The sequence below is a fragment of the Monopterus albus genome, unplaced genomic scaffold, assembly GCF_001952655.1.
Source record: "Monopterus albus unplaced genomic scaffold, M_albus_1.0 scaffold62.1, whole genome shotgun sequence".
Lineage (NCBI taxonomy): Eukaryota > Metazoa > Chordata > Actinopteri > Synbranchiformes > Synbranchidae > Monopterus > Monopterus albus.
The window spans coordinates 474244-494559 of record NW_018127942.1 but is presented as its reverse complement, the minus strand read 5'-3'; the positions used below and the strand labels follow the sequence as shown (position 1 = coordinate 494559).

At 43.2% G+C, this 20316-nt stretch overlaps 2 protein-coding genes and 1 long non-coding RNA gene across 6 annotated transcripts in view; 1 reads left to right on the top strand and 2 right to left on the bottom strand.

Moving 5' to 3' along the window:
• The window catches only part of LOC109962160 (uncharacterized), a 25779-nt gene extending 23409 nt beyond the window's left edge, over window positions 1-2370 (bottom strand). Inside the window, exon 1 of one of the 2 annotated variants that reach the window (XR_002275221.1) lies at window positions 2293-2370. This is a non-coding gene — a long non-coding RNA (uncharacterized LOC109962160). Of the gene's footprint in view, window positions 1-2257 lie in introns of both variants that reach the window. The other variant, XR_002275222.1, reaches the window with a different exon arrangement.
• Window positions 1599-3374, top strand: chac1 (ChaC, cation transport regulator homolog 1 (E. coli)). The gene is made up of 3 exons (XM_020603619.1): window positions 1599-2236; window positions 2358-2393; window positions 2530-3374. Exons 1-3 carry the CDS (start codon window positions 2066-2068, stop codon window positions 2911-2913), a joined length of 591 nt encoding a protein of 196 aa, XP_020459275.1. The 5' UTR covers window positions 1599-2065; the 3' UTR covers window positions 2914-3374.
• A 1378-nt stretch (window positions 3375-4752) lies between these two features.
• ino80 (INO80 complex ATPase subunit) overlaps window positions 4753-20316 on the bottom strand; it is a 33094-nt gene continuing 17530 nt past the window's right edge. For 2 of the 3 annotated variants that reach the window (XM_020603617.1, XM_020603615.1), the window contains exons 28-37: window positions 15397-15524; window positions 12097-12191; window positions 11514-11586; window positions 9901-10059; window positions 9642-9744; window positions 9420-9508; window positions 8979-9134; window positions 8317-8488; window positions 6525-6740; window positions 4753-6302 (exon numbers count right to left, since the gene is read on the bottom strand). In XM_020603617.1, coding sequence (XP_020459273.1) covers window positions 6094-6302; window positions 6525-6740; window positions 8317-8488; window positions 8979-9134; window positions 9420-9508; window positions 9642-9744; window positions 9901-10059; window positions 11514-11586; window positions 12097-12191; window positions 15397-15524 — 1400 coding nt within the window. In that variant the 3' untranslated portion in view covers window positions 4753-6093. The remainder of the gene's footprint in view (window positions 6303-6524; window positions 6741-8316; window positions 8489-8978; window positions 9135-9419; window positions 9509-9641; window positions 9745-9900; window positions 10060-11513; window positions 11587-12096; window positions 12192-15396; window positions 15525-20316) is intronic. The other variant, XM_020603616.1, reaches the window with a different exon arrangement.

Here is a 20316-nt window from a genome sequence, read left to right as displayed (position 1 = left end):
GAACAAAACCTGCTCCCAACCAGGTTAGGTTCACAGAGTAAGTTGCCATAGTAACTGACTCTGAGTTTAGATTACCTCTCTTTTTGAAACGGGTTTAACTTAACCCGCTTTCACGGGTTTAAGTTACCTCCGTTTCTGGAACCGAAAACTCTGAGTTTCAACAAAACCTCCTTCTTGAAACGGGCCCCTGGACTGTGTAGTGTGATTTATGAGGAGTTGATATTATTGTCTGACCTTTTATCATGGCAGATAATGCCGGCTATTTATAGGCAATCTAACTATGAGCACAGACAAGTGTGTACTATTATTGTATATCAGATAAAGCAGGAGTGGTGGGCATTTCTGTGCGCTTGATAAGGTCTGACATCTTTCTAATTATGTTTCTCTATTGTTGCATCTCTGCTGTGGTTAATGTTTTGGGCAGTTTTGATTCACTACTGTCTTTTCGCTTATAAAGGGGCATATGAGTCAGTGACCTTTGTTTTAGGAGTAGATTACACCTCTCACTTGCCCTGGCTCATGTAAATAACCATAGGGTTTTTATTAACTTACTTATCAAGAGTGAATTCCGTCCTTGCTGTTCAGGTCATATTATTTCAACAACTTTTTAAATTGTATTATAACTTCTGTTGTACCCGGTACTTTTTACCATACTGACTCTGAGAGACGAGGCAGTCCAAGTAACTACAAAACAGTGCTGATTTATTCAAAGGATCACAGGTAAAATTAACATTACACGCTCAGGTATCTTGCACCTCCAAACTGCTCTCAGGCAGATGTAAGATGAAAGACCCTGAACCCACCAGGCCTATACATTATATCTGTGTGTGTCTGTTGGTTAAGTGGTGTGTAGCTAAAAACATTCTCACGACCTCTAGTAACATGTCGTGGCTTAAACATAAGAACCTATTATGGCTAAGGCTACAGTTATACACGTCATAATAATAATATTAAACACCCTGTCTGCTGACAGTCCTCAACTCTTCTCTCTAGTTATCCTTGACCAGATGTACCCTGTAGAAACTCATAAGCAGGCCTAAGCATTTAACAGTCTAACTAGACATCCTATCTCCACTAAACATTTCTAATACATAAAGTATCTATCCAATTTCTATCTGACTAAAAATACCTAACACTTCAAATATTATTTTATACAGTTTTCCTTTGTGGCATATCTTATGAGATAAAACGCATCGCTCCTATTTAAGACTCGGTCTTAGCTCAAATCTGATGCAATGTCTCGGTATGTTGACTTGAAGCGGATTCGGCCCTGAAATGCTGAGAATAGTTGCATCAGCCACATTAAATCTGAGCAACATGGAAATATAGTCAAAGAATGACGACAAAGACGACCAATTATAAATTGACTCAGTTTAAGTGACTGTTCGCCGACCAATCACGTTGAAAGATAAGTGTGCGAATCAAGTTAAGTTTGAGCCAACGGCGTGACGAATTTGGTTTGAAGTCCCGCCTTATTCGACGCACCGAAAGCTAATTGGTTAGAATGGACTCGAGGGCACGTCTTGCTTAAATATTATTGGTCGAGGACATGCGTAGGGACTCGCCCATGTGCCTGGATTGTATAAATAGTGAGCGCCGCTTTACCTTGCTATCGAGAAAACGCAAGAAATCACTGTTTTGTCTTTGCTGGTACGAAATCAACTGCCAGCTGTTGAAACGCTACCATCTCTGAATCAGACCTCGATCTTTTCGTTCGTTAGCTTTGATGTCGTAGTTTCAGCGGCCTGCTAAACAGCTGGCCAAAACGATTTTTAATTTTTTTTTCCTACTACTGTCCCGAAGGCCTCAGCGGCTGCCATGGAATTTTAAGGCATAATGCGGCACCTCTAATGCAATGGCAATGCATCGTGCACGGCAAAATCAACTGCGAGATTCCATCTTCGCAACTGACAAGCAGTTGGGGTCAAATACCGCTCGCGGTATCCCTGAGAGCCAACCGGTACCACTGCTCCTGGACCGAAGGAAGCTAACGCTAGCTACCTAGTCATTTTAACTAGTGACATCCATCGATTTAATCTGAACGCCGACAACACTACCGATCAAAATGAAGCTTCAAGACATAATCTCCGGGAAGACCTCCCTGTGGATCTTTGGGTACGGGTCACTGGTGTGGAAACCTGACTTCAAGTACAAGAGGAGCAAGGTCGGTTTCATTCAGGGCTACAAAAGACGTTTCTGGCACGGAGATAACTTCCATCGCGGGAATGACGAGTTGGTAAAATGCTTGTTTGCTTACTTTTACACACGGTGATGTTTGTGTGGGTAGACTACCGTGAACTCGTAGGCTGAAACTGCGTTGTCCCTGACGTGAACCATTTCTCTTCCTCTGTTTGCAGCCCGGAAGAGTGGTGACGCTGATTGAAGATGATGACGTAAGTGGAAAGCTCTACTTCCTATTGGTTTACTGGTTGTACTGAGGAAACTGCAATGGAGTTTCCAGACTGGGGGTGGGGGAAATAAATGCAGTCTCCACTGAATGATCTGACTTGAAACGTTTTCTTCACACAGGCGAGCACTTGGGGCGTGGCGTTCGAGGTGTCAGGCTCTCAGGTTGAGGAGTCCCTGAAGTACCTCAATGTGCGCGAGACGGTCTGTGGTGGCTACGCCACCAAAATGGTGGATTTCTTCCCTGAGGAAGCGGGCCAGCCTCCAGTTCAGGCGCTGGTGTACATTGCCACCTCTGACAACCCCCTCTACCTGGGGCCAGCCAGCCCGGAGGAGATCGGTACCCAGATCGCTCTGTGCAGAGGGAAGACGGGCCACAACTTGGAGTACCTGCTCCAGCTGGCTGAGTTCATGAGGAGCAGCTGTCCACACGTAGAAGACCATCACCTGTTCTCCATCGAGGCAGCAGCACTGACCGTGGTGTCCTATCTGTTAGCAGTCCAGTAGCTCGTACCCTTTGTCTCACTAGCTTATCGGCGATGAATACACTACACAGACAACACTGAGGCTTTTCATCTGTCATTCCTGTCCACCTACAGTGCGTTTTATGTTGTGAGATCTAGTGTCACAGCAACATCCAGTGCACTTGAATCGATTGAATGCTGTTGAAGTGATAATAAAGGGGAAGCATGGCACTTTTTTTCCCTCCCTAATGCATGACCTCATGTTTACATTGTAATGTTTGTGCAGTTACAAAAAGTATGATCACTGTAAACACCTGCAGTTTTTAAAAACTTTTTTTTTTTTTTATTTGAGCAGATCAGATTCCATCCACTCTGATCAGACGGTTTAGTAATGTGGTAGTTAAGTTTTGTAATTCACCAAATTGCTGCTGTGTTTCATGTTCAAGGCACATTTTCCATTCTGTGTAAACACAAATCCCAATAAAGTTTAAAGAACTTTGTTTTTTTGCCTTTGAGTGACTGGTTTGAGCAGATGTGACATCCTCTTCAAAACATGCACAAATAAATGTATTGCTTACTAACATTTTGTTGAGTTGCACAAAAAAATCAACTATAGCTTTGGATCACTTTCCAGTAAAACCTTACACTACCTTATTATGTCAAATGGTACCATTACATCTGGAGCAAGGCTGGACAACTCAAATCTTGGACCAGTGGTTCCCATCCTGTGGGATCCACACTAGTTTTGCCACTACAGCCTTTCCTGAGTAAAGTCTAAAACGGGTGCTTTCACACCAGTCCATGTTCCAGATGTGACTGGGTTTGTTTTTACTCAGCAGCAGCAGCAGCATCCAGATAACTCAGTAAAGCAGCTTTTCAGAGCAGGTCACTGGAGAATAAACATATACAAACATACAATGGACACTCCCAAACACTGGCTGGAGCAGCTTGTACCTTGGATATGATTCAAAGAGGTGCATGAGCTTATATAATGGCTGGCTGGGAACAAGCCTGGGCCTGGAAGTCCTGTGTTTACAGTCTGCATTGTGGTTATGTCAGAGTGCACAGGGAGGAACATGCTGCAGCAGCAACTCATCAAAATGGAATCTTTATGACCCTGCACCAGAGCATGTGAAAATATACTGCCAGGATTTCAGGTGTACCTCAGACCCACAACAGTACAGTAGCAAGGGCTAAGCTTCGGTGCCTCTGACATTCCTGACTCCAACCCAAGATGAATGGAGTTTAGTGTTATTCACTAATCTTCATAACAATGTCCCAGTTACTGACACCTCACTGTGAACCATTCTCATAGGGACAGTCTCTCCAACAAGTAACTCCAATGAAAACTGTCCACAGAGTTTCTGTAGACTACTCTGAGGAACAGGGCTGTGGTTTCTGGAAAGACCAGTTGAATTTTTGAAATTGATTTTTTTTATGCTAAAACCACCAATTAAATTAGGTTACACATGGGTAATTACAAATGAGACTGTGCAGCATAAGAATGATTTAAAACCTTAAACTATGTAAGTGCAAAGTAGAAAATGTAATTTGCAGACTTGGTGAATGGATCAGGTTTGACCTTCAGGGTTCAGTTGACTGCTGTGTCTCATTTTCCTATTTTAGTGTGAAAACATCTCTAAACATCTGTAATTGCAGGTGTATTGTGTGTCTGGAGTCTGCAAAATGATTCAACATGGCCAGGTCAACAGGATGGTTTCCAAAAACCACAAAAAGATGGTTTCAAGAAGCCACAGTCGTTTCAATACCACTGAGTCTCAACAAAGGCTCAGCTTCACAAAGCTGATATCTGAGCAGCATCACAGACTGTCATGAGCAATGCAACTATAACACACAACGAATACAAAAACAAACCAAAAAAAAAAAAAAAAAGCAGAAATGCCGATTTAGCGCACTTTTATTTTCACTCGGCTCTTCCTGTTGGTAAAATGGTTGATGTATTTTTGTCATATGTACACATGGCCTAGAAAAATAGACAGGCAAATGAGGGAAAAGTCAGTGGAAAAGTTGCTCTCATCATTATATACATCAATATAGAACATCAGATTTTAATCAGACTATTGACACAAAACAAACCTATAACAAATGTAGTGCTCAACTTAGGACACTTACACAAACCTTTCCTTTCTAGGACATCAAACAGAACCACAGACTACTCTTCACAAAAAAACTATTTGTGAAAAATAAAACTGACTTTAATACAATTTACACGGCTTTACAGGTGAATATCCCAGTCGCAATTATCATAAATTGCCCATTTTTAAAATAACTCAAATAAATTAAATATTAGATGACCAACTAATTGGAGTGAATTCTTAGATTTACCGTTAGCAGCATTACTGTGTCAACCAGTATCACTCATTTTGGAATATAATTTTTACACTATCCATTCATTCATTTTCGCACTGGGCAAAAAATATAGAATTTTTTCATTTCTATCCATAGTGGAATATATTTTATGGACACAATTTGCCACGTTGGTTTGGGTACTTGCATCTTTTATTACAAAAATAAGAGCTTTAGTAGAAAAGCTGTAGAGATATGGTTTGGTAAAGTGTGTGTAGGTAAGGTGTAGGTTCACATTAAGCTCTTGTGAATGGCAGAATCATCCACCAGTCAGCACTGAGCATCTCTATAGAACAATTAAATAACCTAACATACGAGAATGAGAATCACTAACACCAAAAACGGAAGACATGGCTCAGTGCATCTGACAGAAACGATGGTGCCTCACTACCCTGGCAAACACAGGGATTTCAAAGCCCTTTAAGCTACACGTGTTCGATCACGTCTTTGTTGTAACATCACTGCTAGGTAGCAAATCAAAAATGTTTTCTGTCACAAATAGAAAAGTTTGTCTTCCCAAAAAAGCACTTAGACAAATTTGCCAAAATGCAAATAAAAATACTCAAGGCAGATATTTTTTCCACTGACCTGGACACATTCAAATAAAACTGACAGGAAACGTGGAAGCTGGTAGGGATTGTACTTTCAGATGACTGTGGTGTGTGTGTGAAGAGGGTCCATCTAGTTGCTGAGGCAGCAGGCAGAGTGTTGTCCTCCAGGTAGTGAGCCTCAGTTAAGATACCATGGTCGCTGTTTATGAGTTTAGGTGTAGGGCATCTGTCCCGATCACAGTGAGAGTAGGTCATCTGTCAGTGTGTGTGCAGGCGTTCATGTGTGTACAGTGTGTATGAGCGCATCATCGAGCCCCAGGACCACCAGGGCCTTTGCCCTTCCGGACTGCACCGTGGCTGCTGTGGTGGTGGCTGTGGGTCAGCTGTCTGTGGGGGCTGGGGGTGGAGGTGCCTCCTTTGGCCTGGGGAGAGGAGCTCCTGCTGGGGTTGAAGGCAGGACTGGTGCCAGACCTGCCTAGGGAAGGCTGCAGGGGGCTGGACGCAGAGAGGCCTACTAGGACATGAAGACATGAACATGGTTATTCTCTAAAAACGTTGTGAGTATATGCCTGTTCCATACTACAGAATATACTGTACAAGCAGCATACAACATACAGTATACAAACATACTGACAGGAAATTATAAAATACATGTATGAAGTGTAAACTTTATGTGACCCTTGTTATTTTAATGCTTGCGTGTACTTGCCTGAGAGTGTACACACTGTTGACTCACCTTTAGAAACGCTGTAGCCATAAGCAGCATAAGCTGCAGCTGATGCAGCTGCTGCACCAGCTATCGCTCCTGCCTTAGCTGCCGCACTGCCCGCCGTTGACTTGCGCCCACGTCCTTTCCCACCTGACTTTGCCCCACCTCCGGATCCTTTAGGTCGTCCTCGACTCCGCCCAGACCTGCCTCTGCCAGGGCTGGTCGTGTCTGAGGCTGAAACACCTGAAGATAGAACATATGAAAAGAAACTAGAACTGCTGCTTTCCTGTTGTATGCCTCTTGCCAACCAGTCAAATTCATGGATATGGCAGAGGTGAGGCCACCGCGTCAACCCGTTCAAATTCACGGGTATGGGACAGAAGTGAGGTCACTGACCTTTGACCATCAAAATTTAATCAGTTCCTCTTTGAGTCCATGTGGACACATGCCAGATTTTAAGAAATTCCCTCAAGGTGTTCCTGAGATATCACATTCACAAGAATGGGCTGCATGGAGGGACAACCCAAAAACATAATAGAAATAATTCCGTGTGTGCAGGATTATGGACGTTGGTGGGGTCCAACCCTAGAAGTGATTAGTCCCTAACCAACTGTGTAAGAGAGATGTTTTGTGTTTCTTGGACTTAATTCAGTCCTTCAAAGACAGTGTAATCATTTTACTGTAATGTAGAAAACATATTAGACATTTGCTATCACCACTCATCATTACCATAAGTACAGGCTCAGGCAGAAACATACAGCTCTCATTTTCCAGACTGTCTGCAGAATCAGAGCCAGTGTCTGCCTCAGTGGTAAGATGCCTAATCCTTCCAGTACCTTCTCCGCTCTCTGATTCCATACATCTCACCACTGCTCTGCATTTTCTCTGCATGTTTCCATCCAAATCCTGTCGAATACAACCCTTCATTGGGGAGAGATGAGCCTATCACCAACACCGAGGCACAGCTGAGAACCCTCGACAATTCCATAGCTCTTACATCACTTCAGATCTTAATCTCACTCTTCCTCCTTTTTCACTCATTTACTCAACTTCCCCAAGTGCTCCCTCATTCTGTCTTCTAAACAGTTCATTCTAATGTCATCTGCAACTCAGAAACCACCTCGCTGGGCCTGGTTAGCAGGGGTCATCAACAGTCTAAGTGGCAGGGGTCTTTTAGCATGGCAGCAATAATCCCAAAGTGGGTTTCAAAGAAGTTGCAAGTATTACCTTATTAAAGCTTCACTTCACTATCTATCTGGATCCCATATTACAAAACATATTAAAAAAACTGTATTCAAAAGAAAATAACACCCTCATAAATCAAAATAATCGTGGTAACAGAACTCCTTGTCTCAATGGGCACAAGCCAATTAAAATTAAGTCACCTCAAGCGTTGGCATTACAAGCACCGTGTGTCAACACATAGGTATCCTCTGGTATCTAACACCAAGATGTCAGCAGCAGATCCTTTAGGTCCTGTAAGTTGTAAAATGGTGCCTCCATGGATTGGAGCAGAACATTGTCCAGAGCATCACACTGCCCATTAAAGATTTCTGCAACTTGTACCAAAATAGCCCTACTACTAGTAGCCCAGTTTGGACCAGATAAGATAGCGCTCATTGCCCTAAAGCTGTGATGAGCAGATTTAGATCACTTATTTAAATGCAAGTATCAATTCCACAAAGCAAATTTACTCAGACTTATAGTTGTGCATTTAATTATGCACAATGAATGGATGAAATAAGGTACTGGCAAATACACAGTATACCAGCCCACTCACTTGAAGTCGAAGGTTGGCCAAAATCATTTCTTTTCTCACCATTCATGTTATCAGAGACTGATCCAGACACAGAGGCAGGGGAGTTAGTGGCACGAGACTGCGGCGCAGAAGACACTGGATCGTCCACAATGACCAGCATGTCGCTACTGCTCTCATCCGCATCGGCATCTGGTGGCAACGAGCCAGGCTGGAGCTCGCTGCTCAGGGAGATCTGACCGTGCACAGGAGCAAACACAGACAGAGACACAGGCTGGGGGTCAGCACCACAGGGAACAGGGGAAACCAGGCCAGTACAGTAAAGGGCAAGAGTAGTGGAACAGTGCAAGGAACAAGAAAGAAGGAAGAGAAGAGAAAATAGAATAACAAAAAAGAAAGGAAGTAAGAAACTGAGAAAAGAAAAAGAGAAAGCAGGAGTGAAAGGAGAGTAGAATGAAAAGAAGGTAGCAACACATGAAAGGAGAGGAATCAGTAACAGATATTAAGAGAAGACAGGGTGTGAAAAGGAAGATGTGTAAGAGAATTGAAAAGCACAAGATGCAAAATAAGAAAGTGACTTTGAGGAAAAACACCAAAGCCACTAACCATCCTCTGTAACATTAATTCCAGTCATATACAATATCTGGCTTCTCCTCCACTTCCTTTACTTTGCTAAAAGGATGTGCACACTTGAAAGATCCTGCTTATTCACTTGACTTACTCACCTCACTGAAGGGGCTGGGCATGGCTGAGTCCATCTCGACGCTGATGAAGGAGTCGTCTCCATCTGCAGACAGGTTAGAGTTGTCAGCTGAAGGTGCATGGGAGATGACCAGGTTCACCTCCTTTTTCCTCTTGGTCTCTGACTCCTCGTTCTTCTTCTGCAGGTTAGAAACAGAAAAGGAGAGCTAATTCTAATGCCACTTCATCTCTTCTTCACATCTTATGGGTCTATCTGTATGTCTGTCCAACACTTGAGTTCAGAGCAAGAAGACTCACCAACAACTTTATTATACCATTCCTTCCTTTCTCACCTTGGTATGTCTTGTCTTGCATCCTCTATTTGTTTCTTCATTTCTTTATTTATTCTACATTCTTCCTTGTGCTCTATTTCAGATGTTATAGCTGCAGACTGAGGTAAATGCTGAGGTTTCAGCCAACTGTACCTTCTCAGCGTACTTCTCCCTCTTTCTCTTGCGCTCCTTCACCTTACTGCTCTCCTCTTGCTGCCTCTTCTCCTCCTGTCTCTGACGCACTACAGGAAAAGATACAACATAATTGTAATTTTACACTTTCTTGCTTCTAGTTCTCATATGAGTTAGTCTGTACTTAGTAAAACTGAATTAAATCCAGACAAAGACATGTGGATGCATGCCTTAAATACTCACATTTCTTCTCCAGCTCGTCATCGTCCAATAGCAGGCTGACCACCTCTTTGGGTTTGAGCGTGTCTGGCTTGAAATTGCCTCCAGAGATCACCACCCTTTGGATCTTGTTACACAAAAACAATAAAGCATGAATAAACTCTGTAATTAATTCATATTTGCTCAGCACTGTGTTGTTTATCTATTGGTTTAACTGGGAAACAGGCTCTTTAAAAATGGAAACTTAACTTGTGCCATATATTTAAGTGCTTCTGTTACAGACCTCGCTCTTTTCCTTGGCCCGCTGCAGGATTCTCTCCTCGATGGTACCCTGACAGATGAGGCGATAGACGGTGACCTGCTTTGTCTGACCCAGCCTGTGAGCTCTGTCCATGGCCTGTTGGTCCACTGTAGGGTTCCAGTCACTGTCATAGAAGATGACCTGGAGGGAGCCATAAAAGACGTTTCTCACAAATTCATTTTGAGCATTTCTACAGTTTACTATTTAGCAGCTGGTACAATTTGATGTGATGACAGCCTAAAGGTGACGTACACTACTTCCTCTGTAATTTCTGAGATTAATTACAGTGATGTGTTATTCCATGTGAACCTCCCTTTAACGTGACAGACATCCTTTGTAAACAATCACTTCCAATCAAAGGTGAAGTGCTGCCGGAATGCACCGGAATGATGCTCTGGCAACTTTTTTTCTCCAAAAGAGGAAAAAGAATATTTGCAAAACCTATAATAATTCATAACATTACATTTTTGTGAGCGCTTGAAGATCCAATCATCAATAAAGCATACGTCCAACAAGAGAACCAGTAAAAACAAATGGAATAGTCTAAGTTGTGACATTAAATTTTAAAGTGTGATGATTGATTCACGTTGACTCCGCACTCTGGCGCACAGCATTTGCACCCACAAGTGCTTGTGTGCTTTGCCCAACCACATATTGATGACAGTTTGATGCTGAAGACAGACCTTGTTTACAAAAGACAAGTGACAGAACGAAACTCAGACTAGGGTGTAATCTCACCAGGGGACCTTGGAGAACATTGGATGCAACGATCAGCAGCAGAAACAGACTACATTTAACTTAAGTGATGCTGGGATTGAAACAGACTGTTTTAGGGGCGGCTGTGGCTCACGAGGCTGTGGCAAGTCGTCTTCTGACCAGTAAGTTGGTGGTTTGACTCCCGGTCTCCCTACATGCCTAAGTGACCCTGAGCAAGGCACTGAACCCCAAATTGCTCCCGGTGGCTTGACTAGCGCCGTTGTGTGGCAGCCTTGTCGTCATCGGTGTGTGAATAGGTGAATGGTGTATGATCTCCTGTAAAGCGCTTTGGCCAATGCAACACACTGTGAAAATGCGCTATATAAATACAGTCCATTTACCATTTACCTGTGTACCTATGAGTGATCAGCTGTAGGCCTGCAGGGCACAGGAAGGCCAGACTTTGACACATGCTGACCAGTTGCTGGGTGACATGCAAACCAACATGGAGCAGGAGTTCAGTGAACATTCAGTATGTTTTGGAGTTTAACACCTGAGCAGAGAGCATCGCTTGTCTTACAGCTTTATAAGGCATTTGATAGTCGGTCATGACAAATATGGGTGGGTGTGGGAATTTCCGTTTTTCATAGTTTGGGTGGGACATGCCCCCTAGTTGGTCCCCCGTGGAGATTATGCTCTAGTAGTAGGATTATCTATGGCTATAACATTCAACCTGTGACAAATGGCTACTGGTTCACATTGTTATTCTGCCTCATCAGAGAACAAAGTGAGTCTAACAATTGATCATGTGGGCAATTACAGCCCACTAACTTTAAAGTAGATTAATGCTGTTTAACCACATTAATGAAATATTTTCCTTTAGTGTGTCAGTGACTCACGGTGTCAGCAGCGGTCAGGTTAATACCAAGTCCTCCGGCCCGTGTACTCAGCAGAAACACAAAGATATCCGTCCTGTGAAGTTGGGAAAAGTGGAAGAGGGGAACAAAGAAAGAGGGAGAAGGAGAGACACAAAGTTGAAAGATATCATTTACAACTGCAGTTACAGCATATAGATAATGGCACAAAAATGGAGAACCATTCTGCAAAGTGTCACTACAAGCTTCAGCCTGGGCAGCATAACTGGGCGTCATGGGAAACGAAGCATACTTCATACTGATAGATGAGTCCTGCACAATAAAGCTGTTTCAGCAAACCACAACCTCTCTCACCTACACCTCGTACAACTGGAGCAACTCTGGTGCCTTAAAGCTGCACACTAATGCAAACCAGAGCATGTGGACTCACTAGGAAATACACGCACACACATATTTGGATGCACACTTGAGATTAAAGTGTTCACTTATTGCAGCAATATACTGTATGAAAAGGCAAATTTATCATTAATTATTGGCCTGGTTTCATGGGCACACATACATACACACACACACAGAGTATATTGTATCTATATCGATATCTACCCACCGGCTCTGGAAGTCAGCCACCATGTCTCTGCGTTCAGAAATCTTGGAGGATCCATCCAGGCGCATGTAGGTGTGCTTACGATAAACCATGTACTCCTGGAAAGACAGGACAAAATACAGCAATTAGGAGAGCTACTTCTCTAAAATATGCAATTCTATTTAAGTCTTTTTCGAAGAGCAGATAAACTGTGCAGGGTTACTTGTTCAGTTCCAAGGCTCAGGAAATAGTCATTTTTAATGTAAGAATGCTTGACAGTGGCTCTGAAATATCAAAATCCCACATTTCTTTGGTGTATCTGCTGGGGTTGAAACCTCAATCCCAGCCTAGAGAGACACTAAGAAATGCAGAAACTGATATCTCTCCACCCCTGAGGTCTGCTGAGCTGTTCTGTGTGTCGTGTGTGGGTGTTAGTTCTGACAGGAGGGCTTCTTAAGTGCCAGGGTCAGAGCAACAACTGCGATGATGTGACATGTTGATCTCTCTTTAAGCACTGCCCCCGAACCCCCCCGCCGACCTCCTCACTCAAACATGTCAGTGCCCCTGAACCAATGAACCAGTAACAATTACTGGCACACATCACAACTCACCACACACAATCATTACCAATGATATCAATGATTTGACTCTATGTTTTCAGTGACCTCCCCAAACCCCTGTCACCCAGGGGCCTCCACCGTCTGTGTGAGTGTCTGGCTCTGTGCCCAACAGCCCCATCTGCTCTCAGTGAACACTACATTAGGGACCATTAGCCCGCTGCTCGCAAAATGCTTCTAACCTTGTTGAATTGGGTTTTGATATGTTGCCAGCAGGATGTTGCAGGCATCGTTACAGAAAGCCTTCCTCAGGATCTCTCACCTAAATCATCAGAATCAAAGTTTTAGTAAAAAAATCATCTAAGATCTCTGACAGTTTTAAAGCTTGGGAAGTCCTTGCCAGTCCATAGCACACAATGTCAATGCAATGGTTCACACTTTGGACTTTCCAAGCTGAAATCTATACCTCAACAGTTGGTAACTTTCTCTCATATTCTGTTTGAATTGGTGTTAATCATAAGTGACACCGCTATACAGTATGTCTGCAGTTTTTCACTGACTTAGTAATGTCAAGGTTGCAAATGTAAAGGCTCAGGCCAACCTATAAAAGTGGCAAATCTTGTCCAGTTAACTGTCAGCAGCCCTTTATGGATCATATTTAGTAAAACAAAAAAAAAGCTTTATGGTTCTGAACTGAAGTGATGTGTGGGAGGTGAAGGACAGAAAATTGTTTAAAAGTGTGTCAAAACTCCAGCCAAACATTTCTCTCTCTCTCTCTGCTCAAATTTACTTTAAATCTTAGGAACTGCCATCTCTTGAAAACTGCAAGGACTGACAACCAGTATGTTCTCAGAAATGAGCACCCAGAGTTAAGAAAAAATTAAACTCTCACGGTCACAGTGTGTATTTGTTGCAGTTTTTAGGGTGGGAATGCAGTGTGTGTGGTCACAGTTTGTTCCCAACTGAAACAGATCCCACAGAAAGTAAAGTACATGATGTAGAGGCACTATGAACACATACACCTTCAGTCCCAGCACATTCTATCAGCCAGTGAACTGAAGCCATAAAAGAGAACAGCAGAACAACCTGTGCTATGGAAATATTTTAATAATAAAGCCAAGAACATGAGATCTGTCTTTTGTGGTATTTAATAAAACTTTCATTAAAAGGCTCGGTGGAATCAGAAAGCAAAAGGTCTCCACAGCAAAGAGCAAAGTAAAACAAGAGCACACCCTACTTATAATCTTGCTATCAAAGTATGTAGACATAACGTCCTAGTGTACAGCATACTGGGCTCTGGATCTCCTCTGTCATACTCATAACAGAGGTACCAGCCAGCCAGAAAAACTGAACACACAAATCAACACTAAGATGTAGACTCACGTCTTTCTACTGTAGTTTGACCAACCTCAGACTTTACACATCAAAGTATCTTTCCAGGTGTAGGGCAGTAATACTACATACAGTTGCAAACATATTGTCCCTTTGTTATAATGGGTTTTCAAGTTTAAAACAAGAACTATATATAGTATAATAAGAAATATAATATAGTCAGAGAAAACTAAAGCCAGATTGGAATGAACAAATTCATTTGTATAGTGTATTCATTTATTCATTTTTGTATAATATTCAGTTCATTATCGGAGGAGATTCTGTCACAGCCCCCATTTCAGCATGAGGCCATTTACAAACAAGGCGCTGTAGACACTTGTTAGACTAGAAAGTCATACTGTAGCTAAAGGCGGAACAGGAAGTTAGAAGAACATGAACACAGAATGACCACCTTGCATTGTCTAAGCCATCTCAAGCATTCTCACCATTACTGTTTTCCTTTGGCGTTTAAACACAAGGCATTCCCAGTGTGTTCCAGACATGCAGGAAGACAGTCCTTAACCACCTAGGCTGGGCCTGTCTGCCACTGAAGGATTTGGCTGTGGAAATAGCATTGCGCTGTGTGACCGAGGAAGGATTTCCCAGTGACATCATGCCAGAGGCTTTTGGCACCATAGTGATGTTTGCAACAAACATGGAGGCAACATCACAGTAGCACACAGAGGCTGTCAGGACATGATCACCAACAGCTTTGCACTATTGTTTTCCAATGGGGAGAGCAGTCCCACATATTTCACACCTTGAGCCTTCTTTGAACTGTAACCATGACAGCTACTAACCTCCAATCACAAAGACGTTTAAACACAGAAAAAAAAAAATCACCCTGCCAGTTCTTATTTCTAGCTTCGAGCTCAGTGCAGCAAGAAAAGACGTTTTGTGTTTGGCCGTCCATCTTTTTTCACTCTCAGCTACAAATCTTTGTCTTCAATTTTCTGTATTATTTCCGTCTCCTCTAACCCCAAGGCCCTTGCCACTCCCATTACTCCCTCTCCCCTCCACCTCTCCTCTCCTCTTCACTCCTTCCAGCCATTCCTCCCATCTGGCTGCCTCTCCTGCAGATGAGACCCCGCTAATTAGCCTGACCTGTTAATTAGCTGTCTAATGAGTGCACTAACAAGGGACAGGCATGCTGATTAGAGCTACTGGAGCTCAATACCTCGCTGGTGAAAGCAGACCAGTTAAACAAAATAGATGATACATTAAAGGTGTGCTTCCTGAGATCAGGATTAGCACTTCTCTGAATAAATCTTGGTCACTGGTTTATGTACATAAATGTGTCTGTGTAAATGTGTGCATAACCTGCATACATGTGCACCACACTTGATTCCTTTTTACACAGAGACTCAAACCGTCCTGAGTGCGTGAGTGTTTATACCTCCAGCAGATCTATCATGCGTGTCATCTGAGAGTAGATGAGGACTCGGTGTCCCTGCGCCTTCAGCCGACTCAACAGGACATCCAAGGTGTGGAGCTTGCCACTTTCCATGATTAGGCTCTCCTTATCTAGAAGAGGAGGAGACAAAGAAGTGAACACCCCCAACTACCTGGAAAGCGAGAGACTGCTTCAGCTTCATACTTATTTTAGGCAGTAGGAACAAATGCTCTGCATGGAATTCAAAAATGGTTTCTTGGTGGTTGTATCCAAATATATAAGCTTACACGATAAACTTTTTCCTCTTGTAAAAATATCAACAATCAAATCTTTCTTTTCCTCCCTATTTTGAATCTTTAGTGTACTTTTACAGTACTATAATGCAAAACTTCTGCTTACTGAGAGAACACAGAACAGCAGCCGACTCAATTCAGAGGTGATTAACTCTTCACCAATCAATACAGGTCTTCGATCAGACTGTAGTTACTTGGATTAAAAACCCTTTCACCAGAGTGGATCAGCTCCAGGATCAATCCTCCTAAACTTGTCACTAATCTGGTAGTTGTTTAAATAAAGTGTTTGCTCTTATTGACTGGACTGTTGAAGAGAGCAGAGAGAATGAACAAAAGAGAGCGAACAAGACAGAAAGAGAAATTGTGAGAAGATGTGATTTACACTCCATTTCACACAACGGCACAAAAGATGAACAAACAGTCCTGACAGTTGGTCTTGGTCTTGGTCATATTACTTCCAACACTGTATCAGGTGGTTGACCACAGAGAGTAATGGGGAGCAATCTGACCCTGGGTCTGCTGTTGAAGTGGTTGCCTCCACGCCGAGCTAATGAGGAATTAACGTCATCTGGCACAAAGGCAGAATGAGGAAAAGGCCAGGGCTTGCCATCGACCCGGTGACAGGCACACTGTGGAGTTTGTCCAAAGGGTCTTGACCTCGGTTGGGGAGAACCTAAGGCCAGGTCCAGGGTCAGGTGACAGGGTTACAAGAGAGTCTCTATGAGAGTCAGTCTTGCACTCGAGTTGGACACATGTTCCCAAACCCTGTTCATACCATGAAAACCCAGGTTTATAAATATTTTTAAGCCTTAATTTTTTGCCTTGTCAATGTAATGTAACCATCCACATTAAAATCATAAGATAAACTCATTAATCCGAGTCACAAGCTAAGAAAATATAAGCTGAGGTTGTAATAATGCACATATGACAACACCCTGCCACCGTATCTGCAAAACACTCATATACAACTTTTTCTTAAAGACAATCCAAGATGATAAAGTCTGCTCCATGATACAGGAAGACCCACAAAACCAACTGGTTCTTTCTCGACTTTTCACCAGTAGCACTCTATGCTAATGCGTACTCAGGCTGAACCCTGGCCTGCGACCCTTTACTATAGCCCTCCAAAAAAGGTCAGGCCCTGTGGAAGTGTTAAAGAAGAACTACTAGGACAGATGAACAGGGGAAACACTCTGGGGACGTACTGGAGAGCACACCTCCAGGACAATGTTAAATGGTGACATCCTGTCAAACTCATTTGGTTCTGGTCATACACATACACCTAAGAGCTCATGGCAAAGTGTTGACAGGACATGTTCTGACTCAAAGTTATAATTTCATTTGCTTGGGTTTCCTCAAAATAGGGGGTGTATAGCTGGCAAAGTAGACACTGTATGCTCTTCACTATTGTTATTTTCTCCAAGTGAATAAAATAACTGAGGCTAAAATTATGACACACTACAAAGGAAGATGAGAGATAGCAAAAGAAGAAATGGAGGAAAAGAAAGGAAGTGAGATAAAGGAGATGATAAACAATACATATAATACATTCACAGCAAGAAACAATAAATTAAATGTGAAGCAGACCCAATTTAACTCTAGATTGATTGGAATGTAGGCTGTTTTTACACATTGCTCTGGCTGAGATTTGTGTGCACCAGGAGACCGACACACCACAAGTCCTGTGATACAAGAACACTGTATCCCACCATCAAAGGCCTATAATTGTCTTTGGCGTCAAGAAAGCGGATGGAGTGAAAAGTTAAGGGAGGGGAGAGTGAGACATAGAGGATTAGACATGTGCATAGAAGAAAAGGGAACAGACGGAGAGTGAAAGGGGGGTTTGTGGTGACTCTGGCTGCAGTGAGCCGTATTAGTGTGGTGGCGGCGGTGGTGATGTTGTGGTTTAGATCAGACTGGGCCTTCTCACCGCAGGTGCCAGTCTAACCGGGGCCACTGCTCAGTCAAGGGCACCAAGCGGTGCTGTGAGCGACACTGCCAACCACACAGATGCAAACCGCCACTTGGCAACATGATGCAGATTGTCATATAAGGCAATATTGCTCAATCCCTTCCACCAATCTGTTTCTGTTTAGCAGATTACATGTAAGCCTCCAGACGCCAATATCGTGTTTGACGATGGGTTAAAGCCAGCATTTCTGTGGCCACACAGGACTAAATGTTGTATGTATTTTAATTCTTGAAGGGCATAAACTGTAAATCTGTGACCCTATTCAGGAATAAGCAGTATAGATAATGGATGGATAGATGCATGGCTAAACTGTAAATCTGAAAATCCCATATTAAGTAGTTAGATATGATTATTTTTGTATGATGAGATATGTCAGTCAGGGTCCTTTTTTATGCTCTTCTCTTAGAAAGCCACCTTCTAATGTCTGACCACACTGATGATGTCTCCTTCGTCATTGTGTATGTGATCGTTGTGTAGAAGCCAAGGACACCACTTGAACATATTTGAATTTAAGTGGCATTCAATCTACAGGGAAATGATCAGCGCAAAAAGGATGCTACATCCTCAATGGAAAGCAAGGAAGCAGATATATCCCACCCCATCATCCAAAGTCCCTTAAGACTAGCGATGTGCCTTACAGAGAGGTGGCTGAGTTTAAGACATTTAGTGCTGCATAGAGAAAAGTATCACTGCCATACATTGAAAAACAAAGACAAAAAAAGGAATCATTGTGAATGGGAAGGATTTGGTGGCCTGTCCCATTGCAATGTAACACTTACAACTTACATCATAAGTCACATGCGGCCGCAGTAACATGCATGACCACATGTGAAATCTGGATGTGGTAACCGTGCATATAACATGAATAACTATGGACTTAGAGGGATTAAAATGAATGTCTGTCCATTTGCTCTAGGTGGCGCTAGCAAGCAAGACTCATTCAGATGAGATTCTGTGAAAATTAGTTCACATAGTACCAGCATCAATATTTGGGGGAAGGATAAACAAAAGGTGCCTCAGATCACTTCACTACAGTAGGACATTTGGAATGATATATTTCTTTCTGAATACATGAGTGACAACATAAACATTTAGATTAAAATGCACTAAAATGGACGCAAATCGACTTGGCACTCATCGACCAAAAAGGACTGTGTTAAGGCCACACCCAAAAAAACAAATCTCATTTGGTGTCACACCACTGTGCTGTTGCTATGGATACACATATCAAGCTTCACCACCTGCCCTGCCCCGCTTTCACATCACCCCCCCTCCACTTCGGCAACAGTGGTATTCACCCAGCTGGCCCTCCCTGTCTCCTCCTATCCTCACCTCCTGCTGGCAGATTAGACTACACTCCCGTGTCTCTCCTCTCTGCCCCTTTCCACTACATCCACTGCGCCCTCCAGCTCCCTCTTCATCCTTTCCTCCTCCACTAATACAAACTCTCCCTCCTGCTCCCCTTTACACACCCCCTCCCCATACTGTCTGGTCCCCGATGGTGTAATCCAATCCCTGTAGGGCCAGAGCCAGGGGCCTGACACGGTCCTGACCCAATTAAAGGCCTGCTGCCAGCTAATTAACCCCGGCCCAGCTCTGGTGCCTGGCGTCTGATACTCCCAAACCAACTATGGTGCTAATTTCATTAATACACTACTACAGTCTTCTGTCCTGTCCCCCTCCACTCTGCTGCTGCTGCTCCCGAAGCCAAAAGCAGAGCTGCCCTCAACAGGGAGGGAAGCAGGCCAGATGCAATCGGGAAGAAGGAAAAAAAAAAAAAAAAGAAGAGAGAAAGGGAGATGAACAGCAGCGAGACTGCAGGAAAAAAAAATCAAGAGCTGATGAAAGAAGATGGATGGATGGTTATGTGAGAAAGAGAGACAGATGGGGGGCCACAGAACAGGTCGAATCAACGATCGAACAGAGCGTCAGCCCCTCACTGTATAATGATACACTACACTGTGCAATCAATAAGTCAATGGGCAACACTTGTTCAGCACTGCTGATGATGGAAATATTAGCCTGACGCTTCGCTGCTTCTGTGTGTACTGACAAAAATCTTACTTAAACTTAATTTTCTCTCAGCGACAGCATCGGGACAGCTAAGAGCCAGATGTCAGTGGGAGATTTTTGGAAGTGGGGAGTGAGGTATGTGACAGAAAAGAAGAGACTTGTTAGAGCTTGATGAATTGTGAGACATCTATGACATCTATGACAGAGCCTCTCTCCTCTGATGCTCTGAATAGGAGCCAAATCATAAACATGCATTCCACCAAGCCTACAAATGTGTGGCTACACGAGTGCTACATGTGTGTATAGAGCAAAGGAGCACTTCTCTTAATTCTCTAGGAGTCGATAAGCAGGGCAAGAGACAGTGAGTCTCTTGCCCTGATGAGGACTCAGAGGTTTGTGGGGGAGCCTCACCACATCACAGCTGCCCACTATGAACTCTGTCATTAAGACAGATTACTGCTAGTTACCCTTGGCCAGCACTGATTCAACACACACCACAGATGAAACCTAGCTTCCTAAGGGACAGACTGAGTTAGATATGAGTTGGCTTCCGTGCTCAAACATGTCATCACGGGGGCATAATGTGGCTAATGTCTCCCCCTTCAGTCTACTGTGGAATTTTGAGCTGAGTTTCATATTCTTTAT

Coding starts and splice junctions, on each gene's coding strand:
- chac1 (XM_020603619.1), top strand. CDS start 2,066: ATGAAGCTTCAAGACATAATCTCCGGGAAGACCTCCCTGTGGATCTTT. Junction 2,237..2,357: donor ATCGCGGGAATGACGAGTTG/GTAAAATGCTTG, acceptor CTCTGTTTGCAG/CCCGGAAGAGTGGTGACGCT. Junction 2,394..2,529: donor CGCTGATTGAAGATGATGAC/GTAAGTGGAAAG, acceptor TTCTTCACACAG/GCGAGCACTTGGGGCGTGGC.